Raw genomic sequence first — 23,282 nt, forward strand, 5'->3', positions numbered from 1 at the left:
ACTTTTTCCAAAATAGATCACAGCCTTTTGGCTCTCTGAGCAGCACCATGGTGGCAGGCAAGAACAAGCGCTTTACAAAAGATGGCAAAAAAGAAAGTGGCTGGTCCACTTTCTAAAAAAGACTGGTATGATGTGAAAGCGCCAGCTATGTTCAACATAAGAAATATTGGAAAAACACTCACCACCAGAACTCAAGGAATCAAAATTGCATCTGATGGGCTCAAAGGTCGAGTGTGTGAAGTGAACCTTGCTGACCTGCAGAATGATGAAGTTGCCTTTAGAAAATTCAACCTAGGGCCAGGGAGATAGCTTAGTGGATAAGTGCTTGCCTGGCAAGCGCAAGGTCCTGAGTTCTATCCCTGGTACCACCAGAAAAAAAGAAAAAGAAAATTCAAGCTAATTACTGAAGATGTTCAGGGCAAACACTGCCTAACTTCCATGGCATGGACCTCACCCGAGACAAAATCTGTTCCATGATCAAAAAATGGCAGGCCATGATCAAAGCTCATGTTGAGATCAAGACTACCAATGGTAATTTGTGGCTGTTCTGTGTTGGCTTTACTAAAGAACGCAACGATCACATACGGAAGACCTCTTACGCTCAGCACCAACAGATCCGTCAGATCCGGAAGAAGACGATGGAAATCATGACCTGAGAGGTGCAGACAAATGACTTGAAGGAAGTGGTCAATAAACTGATTCCAGACAGCACTGGGGAAGACATAGAAAAGGCTTGCCAATCTATCTACCCGCTTCATGATGTCTTCGTCAGAAAAGTAAAAATTCTGAGGAAGCCCAAGTTTGAATTGGGAAAACTCATGGAGCTTCATGGTGAAGGTGGCAGCTCTGGAAAGGCTACTGGGGCTGAGACTGGAGCTAAAGTTGAACAAGCTGATGGATATGAACCACCAGTGCAAGAGTCTGTTTAAGATCCAGATTTTTAATAGTGATACATAAAGTCCTATTTGTGATGAAAAAAAAAATAGATCACATACTAGCCCATGAAACCTGTGTAAGTATATACTAAAGAATAGAAATGTGAAAGTCAAAGAATTTGTCCAATGGTAAGCAAAAACTGGGATGAGGAAAAGGACAAATGAAAGAAGGGATATATTTATGTCTATATGCAGGATAGGTAGGATAATTGTACTACTGATTTCTGGGAATCTATTGAAAGGAGCAGTTAATGATCAAATTTCTTATTTTTAATTTCTTATAACTTTTTACCAATTTTGCATGTTTATATCTGGTAATCTAAATAATTAATTTGAAGGCAACATTATGCAACACAACCACCATTGTTCCTATTATTTTGTTTAGTGAAATTCTGTATTGTTTCTTGAAAATTGTATCTCCCTGCCAGGTAAGTATTGTATTGTTTCTAATGGTTTATTTTTTACCATTTTGTATTCCTCTATAAAAATTACAAAATAAAGAAATTCCCCCCACACATGGTATCAGACCACTGTGTAATGAAAAGCAAACAATGAAGGAAGAAATTTTGGAAAAGGTAAAAAAGCTCCTGGAAAACTAACAATAAGCTACTAAACAACAAATGAATCTCAGAAAAAAATTTAAAAAATAAGTTTTGGGGCCCGGGAGATGGCTCAGTAGAATAAGCGCTTCCCTGGCAAGCGCAAAGGCCTGAGTTCAATCCCCGGTTCCAGAGGCCCATGGATCCTGAATAGACCCAGAACCCAGGCCCAGAGTGGAGTGAGACAAGTGAGACCACCCGGGCCTGCGGGATCCTGAATAGAACCAGAGTCCAGGCCCAGCATGTGAGTGAGACCACCCAGGGCCCGCAGATCCTCATTCAACCCAGAATGCAGGCCCAGCGAGGAACCCTTCTGCAGAACTCTCTGCAAAGAGGCTAGAGGCAAGACCCACCCAGCTGATTCAGAGCAGAACATCTTGCCAGAGAGACACAAAGGGTTCAACTCTAACAGCTACAGCAGAAAGAAGTGGAGCACAGCAGCCAGATCCAAACAACACCCACCTGGAGGAATCGGAACTTCATAGATCCGGACCTGGTGCTAAGTTTTTATTGTTATATTCATTTATGTTTGTAAATAGTTTATTTTCAATTTACAATCTATTAAAGTAATAAAATTAAATTTTAAAAAAATCCCCAGTTTGGCAAAAAAAAAAAAAGGTTAAACATCTTTTAAAGTTAGCTTTCCTTTCCTTTCTGTGACATGCAGCAGCAAGATGGAAGTGCAGATTTCTAAGAGAACATTTGTCGCTGATGGCATCCTCGAAGCTGAACTGAATGAGTTCCTTACTCAGGAGCTGGCTGAAGATGGCCACTCTGCAGCTGAAGTCTGAGTCACATGAACCAAGACAGAAATCATTATTTTGGGCACCAGGACACAGAATGTTTATGGAGAGAACATTCTCACCATGCTTGGACGATCCAACAATTGACTGCTGTAGATGAAAGAAGTTTGGCTTTCACAAGGGCAGTGTAGAGCTCTGTGCTAAAAAGGTGGCCATGAGAGGTCTGAGGGCCACTGCCCAGGCAGAATTTCTGCATTACAAATTCCTAGGCCTGCTGCGCAGAGGGCCTGCTGGGTGTGCTGTGGCTCATCACGGACAGTGGAGCCAAGGGCTGTGAGGTCGTGCTGTCTGGGAAACTCCAAGGACAGAGGGCTAGGTCCATGAAGTTTGTGGATGGCCTGAAGATCCATGGTGGGAACCCTGTCAACTACTGTGTTGACACATGTGCCCTGTGTCACATGCTGCTCAGACAGGAGTGCTGGGTATCAAAGTAAAGATCATGCTGCCCTGGGAGCCAATGGTAAGATTGGCCCCAAGGAACCTCTGCCTGACCATGTGAGTGCTGTGGAACCCAAAGATGAGAGCCGGCCAGCCACTCCCTTCTCAGAGCAGAAGGGTGGGACACCAGAACTGCTTGCCCTGCCCCAGCCAGCCCTTCCAGCATAACAGGGTGTCCCTGGCAGCAGTATCTGAAAATGGAGGCTGCTGCATGAAAACACTTAATAAATCTTACACAGAGACTTACAGTGTGTGGACCGCCTGTTTGTGTTGAGACTGTGTTTTGTTGGCTCCTGCAGCATTATGTACCCTCTTTAAGGTATATTTGTGCCATTTTCAAGGGCCAGAATTGGAGGACCCTGTAAGGTTCCTTCCTCAGGTTCCAATGGGAAGTAGGAGAGAGGTAAAGGAAGCCTTCATTGCTCCACACAGGAAGGCTGCAGGAGGGACGCAAGAACCCTGGAGGGTAGAGACAAAGGAGCAGGGTATTTATTAGGTCAGGCTGGGTCAGAGTTTACATGGGCCATCAGGGTGTCTTAAGGAGTGCTGATTGGAGAAGGTTTAGCACCCCGCAAAAAAGAAAGGAGGAAGCTAGATTAACTAGGGAGAAGAAGGTGGAAGTTAGTCTTGGAGCGACATGTTATTGTTTTTGGATCCCCACGCCATGTTGGCTTGCCACCATGAAGACTTGGCAGATTTCTGTGTGGACACAGACCTATCACTCCCATACACACACACACACACACACACACACACACACACACCCCTGCCCTGCCCACTCCTCCTGATGTCTCACGCCACCTGGGGCACCTGCCAGAAAGAGAGCTGTCACCTGATGCTGCCCATTGGGCTTTGGCCAGAATAAGAGACAAAAATAAACCTATCTTCTTTACTTTTAAAAAAGAAAGTACAATCTACAATTGTGGGCTCAGGGTTCTGTGGGTGCCTGTGATGTCAGTTTTCTGAACTGGCACTGGGAAAAACTAAAAATAAAGCGAAGAAGGGAAAGGAAAGACACCCTTAGTCTGTGTTGAGCTCCTGCCAGTATGGACCTCTCCAGGGTCATGACATGTGATCCAGCATGGCACTGGGTCACAAAATAACAATGTGTCCCTCTCAGACAAACTTCTGTGTTCTTCTAGTGCCAAGATAGACTTTGTCTCCTTTTCACACACATGCCAGAGGCCCTCCAGTCCTCTCCCGACATGACACATCGCTACCCAGGTAAACTCCTCCTCTGCTCCAATCTGATAAAAGCCCTGTCCCCAGCTCCCTCCTGCAGGGGTCCTCATAATCTCACGACCTTCCTGGGCCAACCTTAAAGGTTTTCTTTTTACCTCTGTCAGTGACTCTCCACAGTGCCAAAAACCTTTCAGACCCTGAGCAGATGGATCCAGAACTACCTGTGGGACGCTGAAAGCTGATGAAAAGGCTGCATCTCTGTTAATTGTCCTGAACTACTGAATTGTGGGTTTAGAGGAGGGATTTGGTTTTAGTGGCTGAGGATTGAGCCCAGGCCTCTGCACTGGGCTATATAGTCCCAGCCTGGGAAAGGCTATGTTTAAGTTTGGTTGTTTGTTTTTTTTTTTGTTTTTTTTTTTTTTTTTTGGGGGGGGGGGGGTTTTTTTTTGAGACAGGGTCTCATTATACAGTTCAGGCTGGGTTTGAGCTCACTTTGTAGCCCAGGCTGGTCTTGAACTCAAAACAATCCTCCTGCCTCCAGAATGCTGGGATTACAAGCATAAACCGCATATGCCACCATGCTGTCTTGTTGTTTTTTTTTTTTTTTAATTCTTAACATCCCTGACATATAAAGGGAATTTGCCCTTGCCATTGTGCTTAAAATTCAGAAGTAAATTTGCTTAAATAGTATAAAGTTATCATTAGAGCCTACATTCCTAAATCCTGTACTCTTAGCCATTATGCTCAGAAAAATGTTTTTACACCATGTAAATCACCTAGTGGTAGCGTACACCTGTAGTCCTAGAACTCAGGAGGCTGAGGCAGGAGGATCCCTGAAAGTTCAAGGCCAGCCTGAACTACAAAGCAAGATCCTGTAAAAGAATGTGTCAATTGTCTAGTTTTTTTTTCCTGCCATAGTAGTTTGAAGTTTTTGCTACCAACGTATGTATTTTGTATGAAATTGGATGTTTTTAACTTAAGTGGAGCCAGGGAAGGAAACATTGGCTTGAAAATCCTGAAAAACATTCTGATTGGTCACAGAGGACTCGCTAAGGATAGCTGTCTTGGATGTGGGAGGTCAGGAGATGGCGGCGCCACCTAGTGGTGATTTGATTGTCCTAACTAGACTGATCAGCGCCAAGACAGACACTGCACATTGGGGCTTTGCACATACGGGGCTTAATGTATGAGAGAATAAGTTATATTGGGAACACATTGCAGAAGTATCCATCCTTTCGCATTTGCCTGTGTCTTAGTTACTCTTGTCTCATTGCGGGCACAAATACCCGACACTCAAACTGAAGGGAAGGAAAGGTTTATTTAGCTCACAGGTACTGGAGGTTTCAGTCCATATTTAGCTGGCTCCAAGGCAGGGCGGCACATGGCAGAGGGCAACCTTTCATGGCAGTGGCAAAGAGCAAGAGCACAAGGGAGGAGTGGCAGCAGCTCAGGCAGCTAACTTCTCTTCCCTCCTTACATTGTAGTGCAAATTACCTCCCCCGGGGCAGGTGCAGCATCCACACCCACAGTAATCAATCACAAACTCCAGTAGCTGCCCCAAGACTGCAGGAGGCTTTGGAGGGACACCTAGACACAAACCATAACAGCCTGTATGGTAAACACAGTATAAAATTTATTATTTTAAATGTACAGTGTTAATATATTCATTACTGTGTAGTAGATCTCTAGAATTCATCTTGGAGGTGTGTCCCTCCCTTTTTGAAAGACTTTCAGGTCTATGCAGGCTTATCTTTTGGCAAAGGATTTATTCTAGAATCCTGAGTATACCAGAGTCCTCAGATGGCTCAGGTTTCATAAAATGGCATTGTATTTTCTCATAACTTATATACATTCTCCCAAGAAGTTAAAATTATCTCTATAGGGGCTGGAGAGATGGCTCAGTGGTCTAAGGCACCTACTTGGAACAAGCTTGGCAAAGCATCAGGGACCGCGGTTCAATCCCCCGCACCACATGCCAGCCAGCCCCGCCCCCTGGTGGGCTGAGCTGGCCACACACACACACCACACTCTCTCTCTCTCTCTCTCTCTCTCTCTCTCTCTCTCTCTCTCTCAAATAAATAAAAATAAAAAAAATCTTTAAAAAAAAAATAAAATAAAATAAAATAAAATAAAATTATCTCTATAGAGTCAGTACAGATCCAAATATTTTTTTAAAAACTAATTCTATCTTGGAAGTTGAGGCACAAGGATTGTGAGTTTGAAGCCTGTATAAGCTAGTTCAAGAACATCCTGGACTATTTAACGAGACCCTCTCAAAATCCGGACACAGTGCTGTGCACTGTGATCCCAGCACTCTGGGCGATTGAGTCAAGAGGCTCACAGGTTTGAGTCCAGCATGAACAACTTAGCAAATCTATTTGAAAGATCTGGGAATGTACCAATGCAAAGGCTCTGAATTCAATTCTCGGTTCCAGAAAACACAGATTTCCATCTGTGGCTCATTGAACCCATAGAACCTACATATGGGAAGAGTAGTGCATTCTGAAATCTGAATTATCTAATCATAGGCATACTTAATATGCTACTGACCTATTACTGAGCTCAGTGTGAGTTATTGGATATATAATACCTTGTGGCTAGGAACTAAAGCCTGAAAATGAATGTAAAAATTTTTAATTAAGTTAAATGATAATGACGGTTCAACTCATTAAAACCTCTGGAATGCTATCATGAAACTCTTAAGAGAAAAACTCATCACAATTCTTGTGCACATTAGGAACATAGAGCAACTTCAAATACACAACCTTATAAGAAATCTTAAGGTACTTGAGAAATAACAACAAACCAGCCCAAAGTCCACCAAGAGTCTTTCCTCAGAGTACCATAATATATTTCGTCTTGTAGATTTAATCACCAAATTCAGTAATGTAGCATGATATAAAATCAACACCCAAAAATCAATGGCATTTTTGTACACAAAACAAATGCATAAGAAAGAAATTAGAGAAACCACACCTTTCACAATAACATTGAAAAATAAAAACTTAGGAATCAACCTCACAAAGGAAATAAAAGATCTATACAGTGAAAATTATGGTACTCTGAGGAAAGAGATTGAAGAGGATTGAGAAAATAGATATTCCTTACTCATAGATAGGAAGAACCAACATTGTGAAAATGGCCATACTCCCAAAATTGTTATACAAATCCAATGCTTTTTTTTTTTTGGTGGAACCAGGGATTGAACTCAGGCCCTTGCACTTGCCAGTCAAGCACTTATTCTACTAAGCCATCTCTCTAGCCCTATCAATGCAATTCTGATTAAAATACAACTTGTATACCTCACAGAGCTACAGAAATCTTTTTTTTAATGTATTTCATACAGGATCTCACTACGCAGCTCAGACTCATAGTGATCCTCCTGTTTTCAGGCTCCCCAGTGCTGGAATTACAGGCATGCACCACCACGCCTGGTTTCTGTGGCCAGCTCAGTGCACCTGGGGTTGGGACCAGCACAGCATGTGAGAAATCTTTCCTCAAATTCATCTGGAACCAGAAGAGACCCAGAATAGCAAAGGCAATCCTGGGAAACAAAGGAAAGGTGGGAGGTATCACAATCCCTGACCTGAAATTATACTATAAAGCTACTGTGATAAAAACAGCATGGTACTGGCATAAAAACAGATCTGAGAATCAATGGAGCAGATTAGAAGATGCATACACAACTACAAACACACTCAACCACCTTATCTTTGACAAAAGGGCCAAATATACTCACTGGAAAAAGGATATCCTCTTTAACAAATGGTGCTGGAAAAACTGGGTTTGCACATGTCAATGGCTAAAATTAGACCCATATCCATCGCCATGCACTAAACTGCAGTCACAATGGATCAAAAATTTAAACATTAAAACAGAAACACTAACTCCTTGAAAGGAAAATGTAGGTAGAAATGTTAAAGACATAGGGGTAGGTAAAGAGTTTGTTGTTGGTTGGCTTTTTGGTGATAGCCATTCTTTCTAGGGTGAGATGAAATCTCAGTGTTGTTTTAATTTGAATTTCTCAAATGAACACTAGTGTTGAAAATTTTTGCATATATTTGTTTTCCATTTGTATTTCTTTATCTAAAGAGTGTATATCCATCTCAGAGCACATTTTTAATTGGGTCTTTGAATTTGGGAGGCCTGAGTTTTTAAATTCAAACAAAAACCAAACTGCATGGGAAATCCTTGAAAGAATCAACAGCTGGGATCTCATCTTTTTCAAAAATTTCTGCACTTTAAAGGAAATCTCCAATACAGTGAAAAGAAAATCATCAAACTGGCAAAAAATTATAGCTGACTATCCCTCTGACAAAGGCCCTCTATCTAGAACACATAAATAATTTTAAAATTCAGGCCTCCCAAATTCAAAGATCTAATTCAAAAATGGGCTTTGAGAAAAATACTTTTCAAATGAAGAAATATAAATGGAAAATAAATCTATGCAAAAATGTTCAACATCATTGACCATTCAAGAAATCCAAATTTAAAAAACACTGAGATTTCATCTTACCCCAGAAAGAACAGCTATCATCAAGAAGTCAACCAGCAACAAATGCTGGAGGGGCTGTGAAGAAAAAGGAACCCCTCTGCACTGCTGATGGGAGTGCAGACACTGGTAAAACCACTATGGAAATCAGTATAGAGATTCCTTAAAAAGCTAGGATTGGAGATCCCATTCAAGTGAGCTATTCCCCCCAGGTATTTTTCCAGAGCTGAAAATATCATACCACAGTAATATATGTGCACCCATGTTTATACAAGCACATTTTGTCATAGCTAAATCCTGGAAACAACCCAAATGGCCATCATCTGAGGAATGGATAAAGAAGACGTGATATTTTTACACAATGGATATTATTCAGCTATAAAACAGAATAAATTTTAGGTTTGTATTGGTAAATGGATGCAACTAGAAACCCTGCATGTGGTGCCGGAATTGAACTGCCATCCCTGTGATTGCCTAAGCTTGCCTAACCAGATGCTTTAGAATGCTGAGTTGTCTTGCCAGCCCGCTGAAGACCATTCTCTTAAATGCAATAAATCAGACCCACATGTGCAAACATCATATTGTCTCAGTGCAAAAACATAAAAGAGAAAATAAAATCTGAAGGATGAAGTAGATTCTGCGAAAGGGGAATGAACCTATTCAAAAGGAAGGAATTACAGAGTTATCCTCCTGAGTTGAGGACAGGAGAGGGAGTGGGGTAAAGAGATAGATCTATGTATGTAAGTAAGATCATTTGGACAACTGTACTTTGGCTTTCTGCTGGTCTATAGAAAAGGGAAGTTAATGCTTAATTTAGTTTGTCTCCTTCTTTCACTTGTTTGTACTTTTTCTCTTCTTAATTTATTTTTCTTTCTTCTTCCAATTTTACATGCATGTATCTCAGAATGTGAACAACTCGCTGGAAGACAACATTATGCATTACAACAAATACTGTGAAATTCATTTTGTTAAGTGAAATGCTGTATCATTTGTAATCTTTCCGTTTTAATACTATTTTGTGCTCTCTTTTAAAATACAATCTATAACTCTAGGGGGAAAATAAAAGAAATAGAGCAAGCTCAAATAAACAACTTTATGAGAAATCTTAAAATACTTAAGAAATAACAACAAATCACCCCAAAGAGCTGAGGAGACAGCTCAGCAGTCTGTACCTGCCTGGCAAGTGCAAGGACCTGGGCTCAGTCCCCATTACCGCATGCTCTGCAGGTCACTAAAACCAGGAATGATGGAACATGACTGTAACCCCAGTGCTGAGGAGGCTGAGTCAGGAGGATCACTAGGAATCTGAGCTGTGTAGTAAGATCCTGTACCAAATAAATAAAAGATTTTTTAAAAACACCCCAAAATGAAAATTAAGAGGGAAAATTATGAAGATGAGAGTGGAAATAGATGAAATTGAATCTTGAAAAAGAGAAAAATCACCAGCCCCCTAAAGACCATTCTCTTCAGTGAACCAAATATAGAAATGATCCTTGAAAGTACCAAGATACATAATAGATATGGTGAAATAGAAAGAAAATGTTTAAAAGTAAAAGGGAATGGGGTTGGTGGGGAAAACAGGAAAAGAAAAAATAAGAAAAAAGGATAAAATGTAAATAAAGCTTTGCAAAAAAGGAGGGGAAAATGGGCTCAGGACAGGGGAGAGGGACAGGAAGGCAGAATAAGGAACTAAGACATACCGTGTATAAGTTCCCTATGATGAATGTGATCAATACCAATAAACATTAAATTTTAAAAAATCAATGAACCAAAGAGCTGGTTCTTTGAAAGAATAAATAGGTAGGCCCCTAGCCAGACTCACCAAGAGAAAGAGGGAAAAGACTCACATCAATGCAATTAGAAGTGAAAAAGATGAAATCACAACATTGTTCAAATCCAGAAGATAATTACTTTGAAAAATTATATTGCAACAAATTGGCAAAATTTGAAGAAATTCAGCTTCCTAAACACATACAAACTGCTAAAACTAACCCCAAAAGACATAAATATGAAATTGACATAGTCATAAAGAATCTACCGGGCCGGGAAGATGGCTCAATGGAATAAGCGCTTCCCTGGCAAGCGCAAGGGCCTGAGTTCAATCCCCAGTTCGCAAAAAAAAAAAAAAAAAAAAAGAATCTACCAATAAAAGCCAAAGACCTGACAGCTTCACTGCTGACTTCTACTAAGCCTTTAAGGATGTTATATCACCAATACTCCCCAAACTCTTCGAGGAAATTGAAAAAGATGGAATGTTCTCAGATTGATCTGTGAAAGCCAGTATGAACCTCATCCCAAACCAAATAAAGGTCCAACTAAAAAAAGAAATAAGCCAGTCTGCTTAATCAATGTAAGATATAAAAATCCTCAACAAGATAATGGTAAATAGCATGCAGTACCTTATCAAAAAGATAATACATCAGACTGGGCGTGGTAACACACGCCTGTAATCCCAGCACTTGGGAGGCTGAAAACCAGAGGATCACTATGAGTCCAATCTGTATAGTGAGACCCTGTAGCCTCTGTACTAAATACATAAAAAAGATAATACATTATTATCAAATTGGTTTCATCCCAGAGATGCAAGGATGACTCAACATATGTATATCAATAAATGTAATATGTCACATAAACAGAAGCAAGTAAAAATCATATTATCATATCAATAGATGCAGAAAAGCTTCCAACAAGATCCAACTCCTTGATAAAAATTCTGAAGAAAACAGATATACAAGGTCCATGCCTAAATATGACAAAAGCTATATATGACTAACCAGTAGGCAGCAACATACCAAATGGGGAAAAACTAAAAACATTTCCCCAAAAACCACAAAAAAGACAAGGATGTGCACTATCGCCTCTTCTATTGAACACAGCACTTAAAAGAACAATTTGTCAAGAGTAAGAAATAAAAGGGATATATATATATATGAAATTAAGAACTCAAATTATCATTATTCATAGATTTACATAATACTCTACAATAGGAATCTCAGAAATGACACACTTGGGCCGGGGAGATGGCTCAGTAGAATAAGCGCTTGCTTGGCAAGCCCAAGTGTCTGAGTTCAATCCCCGGTTCCGCAAAAAAAAAAAAAAAAGAAATGACACACTTAACATTAACAACAAAGTTTAACAATGTGGCAGAATACAAGAACAACACACAGGACTCAGAGCTGCAGCAACTATCAGGAAGAGAACCTGATCCAGGCTTCCCTTCATGCTCAGAGCTGCTGCAGCTCCCAGGAAGAGAATCCAAGATGAACTCCTGCCCCCTCAATGGATGGGACTCAGGGACTGAAGACCAGCAGGAAAGCCAGTGACACAGTGGGACCCCGGCTACAGCATACATGACAGACAAGCAGAACTACTGGTGTGGAAAAGTCCAACGCAACAGCAACAACAGGAGCCAGCAGGTGGTAAATTAGGTGAACTAGCTTTGTGCCTGGGGACAAAAACACACAGAAGTGGGCAGGTAATGCCACCTTCTTTTCTTTTCCCTATTTTTTCTTCCTTTTCTTTACTTTTTTCTTTTTTAAATAGCTGGGAAGAACTCTAGCTACAGAAAACTAATCCCATCCCCCAAATCCAGAAACAAAAGATCAGACACAAACCTAGCACAAATCCCCTTGAAATCTTGGCTAGAATATACATTCTGGGATAAGATTTGGACCTGCCATAGGACTGTAGACACTGGAGGAATATCACTACTTTTATTTTTCTCTGTCTGATGGGTTTTTATACTTGGTAGTCTGCTGGATTAATGTGCTTTGTTTTGCTGTTTTGTTTTGTTTTGTTTTGTTTTTTTTTTGTGGTACCAGGGATTGAACTCAGGACCTTATGCTTGCCAGGCAAGTCCTTATTCTACTGAGCCATCTCCCCAGCCCTTGCTGTTCATTTTTATTTCTTTTTTTTTTTACTTTTTTTTCAAAATTTTATTAATAAGCAGATAGCAATGAGACAGTTTCAAATCATATCGGAAGTACAGTTTCAACAAATAATACACTGCATATATTCTTCTTAGTGGTTAATTGCTGTACAAGATGCGGACCTGAGATCCTAATCACAAACACCATTAGAACAAATCATTCTATTCATTAAGAGAATGCAACTAGGGCTGGTGAGATGGCTCAGTGGTCTAAAGCACCTACTTAGAACAAACTAAGCCAAGCAAAGCACAGGGACCGCGGTTCAATCCCCCAGCACCACATGCCAGCCAGCCCCGCCCTCTGGTGGGCTGAGCTGGCCACACACACACACAAAATAAATAAATAAATAAATAAATAAATAAATAAGCAACTATATATCTATCCTAACCACTTTGAATACACAGATACAAAATAGACATTCATCGGTATACCCCATTTTTTCTAAGTTCCGTTATTGAATATTATAGGTGTGTAAACTCAGCAAAATATTCTAAGAGAGTCCAGTAGCCCATAATAGCATTGGGTCTTCTGCTTAACTGACAATGTCAGAAATTATTGACCTGAGTCCCCCACCACTCAACATAACAACATGGCTTTACTTCCTATATTTCGTCTTCATACTTTTCTACTGGATGGTTAAGACCAAGATAAAGCAGGACCTGTGCAACAAGAGTTGTAGCTTTTGAGTCTGATAAGGTCAGTGAAATGCTCTCAGGATTTATCCTGAGATCCTGTACATCAATTGTAGAACCTTTGTCAGTGCAGCCATGTGGATGAGTCACGGCCATTGCTTGGCCAATGTGCTCTCTGTGAAAGCCTGAGAGAGTGTCTTCTCCCCATGTCATTTTTATTTCTTGTTGATTATTTGTGTTTTCCCCCTTTTCCCCCTCTTTTTCTCTCTGTTCTATTTTGCCCTGATTTTCTTTATTTTCATTATTCTTTATTTTGTCTGTGTGTGATTATTTTTGTTTCCTGGTTGGTTTTTTTTTTTTTCCTCTCCTTTCTTTTTTCTTTTCCTTCTCTTTTCTATCTTCTTTCTCCTCTCCTTCCTGATTTAGATCACTCTCTCAGTGACTCTTCTCTCATTTCTGGGACAAAATACCCAACACCCAAAATGAAGGAAACAAAAGTTTATTTCGCCCACAGTCAGTGGAGGTTTCAGTCCATACTCAGCTGCCTCCAAGGCAAAATGGCACACGGCACAGAGAGCAAAAGTCATTCATGGTGGTGGGCTGTTCTCAAAATATATGAAATCTTGCCTACTTTTGATGTTCTGCATTTCTGAAGGGTACAATGACTTGAGCCTTTACAACCTTTTCTTGGAAGAGATGCTAAGTGAATTCAAGTCATACAAGTGTCTTAAAGTACTGGAAAACATTAAAAGCAGTGGTCAGGAAATCAATCCACTACTGCTCCTGACTCACCTTGGCATGATCAAAATGTATATAATTGATGGCAAAACTTGGAGGGACCAAGGGAGCCGAGTAGATGAGCCAGATGGCAGAGATCAAAGATTTGGACATACACAGGAAAACTAAAGCAAGTAATGAAGAGAAGAATGCTGGGCAGAGATTTCTGAATTATTCTAGCTGATGATTTTGTTCTTGAACTTCAAATCTTGAACTTCAATGAGAGTTATTTTGACTAAAGCACTACATTAGGTTCACAGTTGGTTTGCAATAAGTGGTTTTTGGTAGTGATAGTGAGTGTGTCTTATTGAGCTCATAATGAACATAATGGTCTACAAAATGTTATGAAGGGGGGCCGGGGAGATGGCTCAGAGGAATAAGCGCTTCTCTGGCAAGTGCAAGGGCCTGAGTTCAATCCCTGGTTCCACAAAAAAAAAAAAAATGTTATGAAGGAACAGTTTATTAACTTCTTACAAGAAGTACATGGAGATAAGTCAAGTATAGCAAATATTCTGCCTCCTACATGGCTCTTGTTTGGGGGGCGGTGGCGAGGCTGGGAAAAATAAAGATAAGAGGTAAAAGCTGAAGTCAGGTGGAGCCCTCTCTCTCCAGATGGGAGGAAAGGAAATTGTAAAAGGTTTAAGTAGACATTTTTCCAGAGAAGGTACACAAACAGCCTACAAGAATATGAAAAGGTGCTCTTTCTCACTAATGATATTAGGGAAATGCACAAAACCATAACAAGATAGCACCTGTAAACACCAGGAAGGCTACTATCAGAAAAACTGGTGAGAATGTGAAGAAATCAGAAAACTTGCACAGATGATGGGAATCCACAATTGTGCAGCTGCTGTGGAAAATAGTACAACGGTTCCTCAGAAAATAATACAATGACCATATGACCCAGCAATTCTGAAACAGCAATGGACCCTCAACTCCCCCCTGTGCTTGCTAAGGGGGGGATCTGAGTGAGCCACAGCCAGCATGCCCCTCCCCTCCTTTTGCTCCCCACCTTCCCTTTGCTCCTCCCACCATGGACAGGACAGTGTACTCCAATGTCCTCCCTGGCTACCAAACCACTGTTCTGCACCCCCACATGAGTACAACTAGGAAGACAGTGTGGTGCCCTCTCCACCACTTCAGATGATACTCTTGTCTTTTTGAAGATGAGAGGAGGTACCCTGGAGTGGCTAATATCAGAAAGGGAAGGATCAAGGCCCTTTATTTTGATACCCAACATTCACAGCAAGCTTTCAGCACTGCCCCTCACTGACACAGGCCTGAAGCTGCTGTCCAAGAAATACTGCCCAGTCATTTCTTGGTTCCTTTCTGTGTACTGACTTCTGTGTACACCAGGAAGGCCCTGTTAAAATAAAATTCCTGTGGTGTTCTATAAACCTGTTACAGTTTACTGCTCAGGTGGTGTGAAAGTCTGGAAATCTACTTGGGGTCTTCAGCTTGAATAGTATGGACAGAACAGTCATTTCAAAAAAAAAAGCAATAAACTCTCAGAACTGTTAGCACTGAAGAGCTCCCAGTAGACACCCAGTACGATAGGACAGCGGCAGTGTCCAGTGTCATCTGGTGACATCAGGATTGGAGCACACCAGAACTTTTCACAATTTTAACGATTCTCCTCTATGATAGTGAACTGATTGCGTGATCTGGGGTAAGAAATGCCCACCTGAATGGGAACAGTAGAATTAGAGCATGATTGAAAGGATTAACTGAAAACAGAAGACTTCCCTGGGTGTGAGTGGCAACCACCAGAGACTTGGTGGTTTTTCAAATAGCCAAAAGGTAGAAGGAACACGCCTATCAGCTGACAAATAAGTAGGTAAACAAAATGTAACATATGCATTCCATGGAATATTTTCTGACCTTAAAAAGGAAACCCATACTGGGACTGATGGTGCACATCTGTAATCCCAGCACTTAGGAGGCTGAGACACTAGGGTTTCTGCAAGTTGCAGGCCAGCCTGCGTTAGTGAGACTTTGTCTCAAAAAAAAAAAAAAAAAAAAAAAAGGGAAACGTTGACACATGCTATAGTAGGAATAGCTCTGTAAGGCAGTGAGGGCAAATCTTTTAGGGACCAAGAGCTGACTACAACCCAAAACTCGCTCTTTTATCACAAAGTAACAACATTGTAACCAAACCTGAGTACTGAAGTTTTAGAGTTTTGGTTTTTTTCTGTATTTTAGGGAAGGGTCTACAAGGTGTTCAGGGTCTCACTACTAGATGGGACTCATAGTGATTCCCCTGTTTACAGCCTCCCAAGTGCTGGGATTACAGGCACATGCCATCACACCCAATCTCATTCGCCCAGTCTCATTTGCCATCTCTGTGCGTCCCAGGGGCTGGGACTGGCACAGGAGGCCTGGAGATCAAAGCCCCACCCCCTGCACCAGCTTGCAAGTGCTTTAATCAGCTGAGCTATTTGGCCGGCTCCTGAGGTTTTAGTTTAGAAAAAACAACTCTAACATCTTTTATCTTAAATGAAAAGCACAATAATACATGTGCTGTAGGTTCACAACTGCTCTCAGATATTATGCTGAGTGGAATAACCAGTCACAAAAAGACAAGTAACCTAATGTATTAAATTTATAGAGATAGAAAGTAGAATTGGTGGTATTCAGGAGCAAGTGAAAGGGAAAAATGGGAATTTATTGTTCCCATTAAAAATTAAAATGAGAGCCGGAGAGATGGCTCAGTAGAATATGTGCTTGCCTGGCAAGCACAAGGGCCTGAGTTCAATCCCCGGTTTCACAAAAATAAATAAATAAAATGAAAAGGGCCAGCCAAATAGCTCAGCGGATTAAAGCACCTGCAAGCAGCCGCAAGGGCTGGGAGGGTTTGATTCCCAGCCTGCCATGCCAGCCCTGCCCCTGGGGCATGAGGAGACTGCAAATGTGACTGGGCGTGTTGGCACACACCTGTAATCCCAGCTTTTGGGAGGCTATGAACAGGCGGATCACTACCGATCTAGTAGTGAGACCCTCAACACCCTGTAGATCCTTCCCTAAAAATAATAAATAATTAAAATGAGTGCAGAGTTTCTGTTTCACAAGATGAAAAAGTTCTGGGGCTGGAGGCAGGGATAATTGAATATGTACTTAGTGTCACTGAACTGTACACTTTGAAAAGTGAAAGTGGCAAATTGTATGGCATGTTATTTTCCATACTTTCAAAATAAATTTAAAACTTATATAGGCTGGACAGATAGCTCAGCACCTGCTTAGGCAGAGCACAGGGACTGTGGTTCAACCCCTTGAGTGTGGTGCCAGCCCTGCCACTGGGGCACGCGGAGACAGATTGAGACTGGGCATGGTGATGCATGCCTGTAATCCCAGCGCTTGGGAGGCTGAAAATAGGAGAATCACTGAGTCCAGTCTATGTAGTGAGACCCTGTAGACCCTGTACTAAATACACCAAAAAAAAAACTTATATAAAAACAACCAAGAGTGACTCAGGCTCCGTGTTGCACAACTAAAAGGGACACCATTTACATAGTCTTCCTAGAGTTGGCTGCCCAGCAGCCAAGGCAGCCTAGGTCACCCACCTGTGGCACACATTGCTCATCATGAGCCCACTCATCCAGCACCTGGACTCGCAGGAGCCTGCACCACATGTGATCCCAGAGGACCCCCGCAGATTCCTTAGAGCTGACTTGTGAGCTCATAACCGCCTCACCTCTGCCACCATTGGTTCCAATGAGGACCTTTTGGAAATATGTCTGATAAAGAAATTTGGGGACACAGATGTAGCAGACCTGGTCACTCTTTTAATGGAAGGGGTATGCATTGGTGCACCTTACAAGCCTGTGAGCCAAGAGAGATTTCAAGTTGAATATTCAGTTGGTTTTCTTTGAGTTCATACTCGCCCTGAATAAAGCCACGTGAATGGCAATTGTGCCAACGCCAATAGACCTGAATGATGCGGACAGCATTCAACAAACGACAGTATGGCTGGCGGATGCGCAACATTCGGACCCAGGACTGCAGCTTGACAGCTGCCCATTCTCTTCGTGCATAGAACTCCAGCGCCGTCCACCGCCTTTTCTCTAGCTGCCTGGCTCGTATCTGCCTCCACCAGCACTGAATGATCCAAGCTCTGAGGGCTGCGTGCAGCAGCATCCGTCTCAGCAGTGTGCCCCGCCACCAGGCCTGGATAAATACAGCAGCAGACTCTCTTGTCATCATTACTTTGGGGCCTTGGAAGAGAATTTTTACACATTGAGGAAACTCAGAAAATGTCAGGAAGGGGTCCTACACTAACAGTGCCCCAATCCTCGGAAGTTCAGGAGGCCTGGGTCAGTGCAGTTGAACCTAGGACACCAGGTAGGTGTCCTGCCTCTGTTATTGTCTGTTCAATGGATAGGACCCAACACCTTGACCTCTGGGCTACAACGTACCTATCTGTAGAATTAGGGTACACTTTCTGCAGTTGCTACACTCAGTTTTCTAGACCTAGTTTGCCATCTAGGACAAGATCACCATGACTTAGAGGTAAGAGAGCTTCAAGTTTCTCCTGGGCAGGACCATCTACATGGGATCTATGCCTGCGTCTTCAGAGCCCTTCCACCTGCTGTGGAACTGGCGATTTTTGCCCATCTTGCCCCCTCACCTCAGATTAAACTTGCAACCCACTGCCCCTCCTGGTTCACCCAAGCAGTAAAAGATTACTCCATCACACCTGTGTTATCAACAGCTTAACCTTCATTTAGCACACACATTGCTACAAACACACATCACCACACACTAAAGTGAATGTTTTACAATTGGCTTCTCACACCCTGGCCCTTGCATTTCCCGATGCAGCCCCTACTTGTACCTCCCAGCTCCACGTTGTCTAGGTTCACAATCTTTTACTTCCTTTTCTTAGGCAGTCCCACATCTGTCTGGCTAAGAGGGAAAGGAAGACAAGGACACCAAAAGAGGACTCGATCTCTGTTCATTCTAGCTCTCTGTACCACAGCTATTCACTACAGTCTGCCCGGGACACTCTGGGCTTATTTGCAGTATACAAGGAAGATGGCAAGTGCCCCCTCTCACTTATTAAAGTGTCTCTTTGGGCAATAAAGCGCATGGTCACTCACAGTTCTCTAAATCACTCCTGTGAACCACAACAGTCAAAGAGATCACAATCAAGTCTCTCCCCAGTGGCAGCACATGGACCCAGCTATCCACAAGGCTGGACAGAAGGAAAGGCATGAGCAGTGGAGTTTAGGACAGGGAGTCAAATTCCTCCTTCCTGTTTTGCTCCTTCAAGCTCTGTTCTAGCAATGGGATTTCATCGCTATCGTTAAGGAGGTTTGCGGTCCTTCTGTATTAGGTTTGAGAAGGATGAAGATTAGGGTGCTCTCCTTACTACAGATGACAAGATAACCACAGACTTGGCTTTCTGCTCCTTTCCAGGAGTCCAGGCATGGACAGTCCCCACCAGTGCAATAAAAGGAAACTTACCCTACCCTTTCAGAATGTTTGAGTGAATCTCCCTTTCAAGAATACCCCTGACCCTGCAGATCTTTATCTATTAAATTACCCATGGTTAGGGGCTAGATGGTTCCATCACCCTCCGGTCTGCACACTGCCAGCAGCAGTTCTAACAAGAAGAGTTAAGGGGAAGAGAACGATGATGTCACAAGGGTACCTATGACACAGGCACCAGGATGGCACCCACTAGTTGAGTTCCTTCTAAGAAAAACTCAGAAGATCTGACCTTACTTTTCTACCACAATGACTACAAAATCATCTAGGATCCTGATCCACTGACCCAAAGGTGTACAAGGATACTCATTACCTGGTCACTATTCATTAAATGTATTTTAGTTCAAACAACGGTACATCAAATAACAATTGGAATGAGCTTGTTCTCCGCATACTACTATAGAAAGGTATATGAAATACTAGTACAAAACAAATCAAGATGAAGAATAAAGTGACCCAACAATAACGGCACGTTTATGCACATGTGCTATAAAAAGCATTGCCCCAAAAGTAGGGGAGGAGGGAAAAAAGTGATCATCCCCAATAAGAATAGTTTGAGGGGAAAGGACAAACTCCCTCACTGTGGCTAAATCCTTATGTCTGGCCTGTCTGCAAGCTAAGGACACACACAGGCCAGAAAGTCCTACAAAGCCCCCAGGATCATCTTAGGCTCAAATGGGTTTAATGCTTCTATCTACCTCTCTGCCTCTGAGGGCTTTGAGGCCACAATTAATGGCTAAGATAAGTAAGGCTTGGCCACTGCCCAAGCAGGGACCCAGCTCTGCCTGCACCTAGCCTCTGAAGACCCAACTGGATATTGTGAGGCCAGACCCCCTCAGAACTGCAGTCCCAGAGGTCACTAGGTGTGCACTCAGGAGGGTGAAGATGGAAGCTTGTGTAGGTCCACAGGGAGATTACAAGAAAGAGGAAGAGGCGGTGTGAGGCTGAGGAAGCTGTTGGGGTGAAGTTATTGGGAGGAAGGAGGAAAATGGGGCAATAGTAGGCTACACTGTGTGGGACAGGTCAGGTACTGGAAGCACCCATTTGAAGATGAAAATGTTGGCCAAGCCTGGAAGACCTGCATCAGTTTAGCCTCCCTCTGATCTAGGAGGTAGGCTGTGGCAAAGCTGCTGGAGAAGTGGGCAGAGCCCATAAATTACAAGACCCCAGGGTTGCTCTAGGTGATTTTCAGGGCTCCATGAGATGTTGACGGACGATCAGACACCCTCAGGAGTTCGCTATGGTCACTCCTCATGGTGGCCCTCCCAGATCCAGGGTATGCTTTTCTTTCAGCTCTTTTTCACTTACTCCCCTCTGTTTGGCCCAAGTTCACTCTGAAGAGCCAATTCTTTCCCAATCCCCTCATCCCTCATTTTAGAATAAATCTTGGCACTGTTTTTGGCTTGTCCCATCCAATTCTTTGAGAGAAAAAGGAGCTGGAATACTTGTGTTTGTTGAGCCATTTCAAAAGGAACTACAATGATTGCTGTGTGGGTTCTACCCTTACCCCCAGGCAGTGTAACACCAGGAAAGCCCCAGAGATCCCTCAAGCAGCAGCTCCCCTTCTCTCAACTGTCACAGTTCACTATTCCACCAGTATGGTGGCTCTTCATTACTTGCACATTTCTTATCAAAAATATAAAGGGACTGGGTCACAGCCATAGCTTTAAATTTAATGGAATTCTTACTGTGACCACTGCCATATACCTTGCCTCCCTAGAATCTACACCCTCTAGTCAGACAGAACCTGGACTTGCAGAGACAGAGAGTGCAAGTGCCCATGTGGATAACAAGACAGAGTGGAACCAGCTCCGCTACCATTTCCACACATTGGATCCTAAGCACATACCCACTGGGGACTAAGTGCAACCCTACAGTGAGCACCAACTCAGGGCATGAGTTGGTGCAAAAGCCAGCCCACTGCCTGGTTTTGTGCTGCAAAGAATTTTCACATTATTCAGTAGCTTAAAAAATGCAGAATAGTCATATCTAATAGCACTAGATTCAAATTTCTGTGTCCATGAAGTTTTATTATGCTTATTATTTATATTTTATTACCACATTTGCACTACAATGACAGAGCTAAATAGTTGTGACAGAGAGCATACGTGACACGCTCGTTACTTTCCACTCCTACTCAGGGGAAACCACAATAGCACAGTTATGATCAGTGTTTTCCATACGTAAACATTGCTGCCTGTAATCTATTGTTGATTAGCAGTGCATACATATCATGTCAAAATAAGAAGAAAAGAGGAAAGAAGATGCTAAATGTTATTCTTTCAAGACAATGGCAAGCCAGGAGTGGGTGGCACATGCTTGTAACCCCAGCACTCCAGGAGGCTGAGGCAGGAGGACCACAAATTTAAGCCTGGGCTAGGCAACTTAGCAATTTAGCAAGATCCCATGGCAAAATTAAAAAATATGAAAAGGACTGAGGATGTAGATCAGTGTGAAGCTCTGGGTTCAGTCCAAAGGAGAAGAAGGAAGAGGAGGAGGAGGAGGAGGAGGAGGAGGAGGAGGAGAGAAAGAAGAAGAAGAAGAGGAAGAAGGACAACAGAAATAAGGAGAAGAAAGGAGAAGAAGCAGAAGGAGAAGGAGGAGGAGGAAGAGGAAGAGGAGGAGGAGGAGAAGGTAAAACACTCTTATGGTTTGTGTCTAGTTGTCCCCTCAAAGCCTTAGGTAGTCATTGGGGCAAGCTTCTGGAGTTTATGATTAATTCATGATCCAATGCTGGGATTACTGGGATTATGGGTGTGAATGCTACACCCATCTGGGGGGTGGGCAGCCTGAATGCCATGTAAGGAAGGGAGAGGCTTGCCCTATGCCTCTGCTGCCACTGTCCTCCCTTTTTGCTCTTGCTGCTTTCTCCAGCGTGAACAGCTGCCCTCTTGCATGTGCCACTCTGCCTTGGAGCCAGCTGAGTATGGACTGAAACCTCCACAACCTGTGAGCCAAATACACCTTTCCTTCCTTAATTGTGTCCCAGCAATGAGAAAAAAGGAGCCAAGACACTATCATTATGCAATGACACTGAAGCAACGCTAAAAGAATACATTATGTAATTACCAGATTAAGCAGTCCAAAATATTTTTTCCAGGTTCATAATTTATTGTACAAATTGAGTATTACATGATGAGTTGATATTAGCTCCTCCAGACATGGGACTTAACAGATGAGGTCAGACACTGTAAAATCCTAGTATGCACAATGCCCTGGGTCTGATCCCCAAAACACTTACGCTGCTTCACAGCTGGCATTTTTTTAGACCTTAACTTGAAGTACAAGATAAGCATAGCCATGCCTCCGTATGTGCCCAGTACACAATTCATTCTACCTGTGAGAGTGTAAGAGTTGAAATACTTTTCGATGCCAGTGAACTGGAACTGGGCATCATGTTCTGGACCTGCCATGATTTCAATCTCTCCAGAAACACCGTAGCTAACGTCCTTCAACCTGCACCTCCGCCGCCACAGCTCGGCCGGCAGTCCAAAATATTTTTAACTCACAAGAGAACAAAGATCATAAGGGACACTTTCAATGGTGTGTGTCACCACAGCAAAATTTCTTTACAAAACAGAAAATATGAAAATAGCCCTGCAACCAGAATGACCTCCAACTTCTCATCTGCCAGCATAGCAGCGAAAGCTGCTACCAGGAGCAGATTAATTGAATTGGTTTGTTGCAGCAGCGGAAGAAATGTCTCCAGAAAAAAATAAAATTCTTAGCCTTTCTGGGCCAGCCAGATAGCTCAGTGGACTAAAGTGCCTGCTTAGGCAGAGCGAAGCTGCCAGGGTTCGATTCCGTGTGCTGTGCCGGCCCCGCCCCCGGGCACTCTAAAAAACAGCAAATGAGACTAGGCGTGGTGGTGTGCGCCTGTAATCCCAGCACTTGGGATGCTGAAAACAGGAGGCTCACTACGAGTCCAATGTGTGTAGTGAGATCCTGTACTAAATACACATACACACACACACACACACACACACACACACACACAATTATTAGTCT

General features: G+C 42.6%; 1 protein-coding gene and 2 pseudogenes across 2 annotated transcripts; 1 reads left to right on the forward strand and 2 right to left on the reverse strand.

Annotated features, from left to right (window-relative positions):
• The first annotated feature begins 2,208 nt into the window (after nt 1–2,208).
• On the forward strand, nt 2,209–2,943 carry LOC101588937 (annotated as a pseudogene).
• Nucleotides 2,944–17,561: 14,618 nt separating this feature from the next.
• LOC101564368 (IQ domain-containing protein F5) lies at nt 17,562–19,402 on the reverse strand. Of its 2 annotated transcripts, none has more exons than XM_023706664.1 (2): nt 19,330–19,402; nt 17,562–17,998 (listed from the first exon to the last, which is right to left on the reverse strand). In XM_023706664.1, exons 1-2 carry the CDS (start codon nt 19,331–19,333, stop codon nt 17,562–17,564), a joined length of 441 nt encoding a protein of 146 aa, XP_023562432.1. In that variant the 5' UTR covers nt 19,334–19,402. The 2 variants fall into 2 exon arrangements, with proteins under 2 accessions (XP_023562432.1, XP_004625212.1); XM_004625155.2 differs by having other exon boundaries at nt 19,251–19,330.
• Nucleotides 19,343–22,742, reverse strand: LOC101589333 (annotated as a pseudogene).
• Between the last annotated feature and the right edge of the window lie 540 nt (nt 22,743–23,282).

The sequence above is a fragment of the Octodon degus genome, unplaced genomic scaffold (genome assembly GCF_000260255.1).
Source record: "Octodon degus isolate 3935 unplaced genomic scaffold, OctDeg1.0 scaffold00008, whole genome shotgun sequence".
In the NCBI taxonomy this organism is placed as follows: domain Eukaryota; kingdom Metazoa; phylum Chordata; class Mammalia; order Rodentia; family Octodontidae; genus Octodon; species Octodon degus.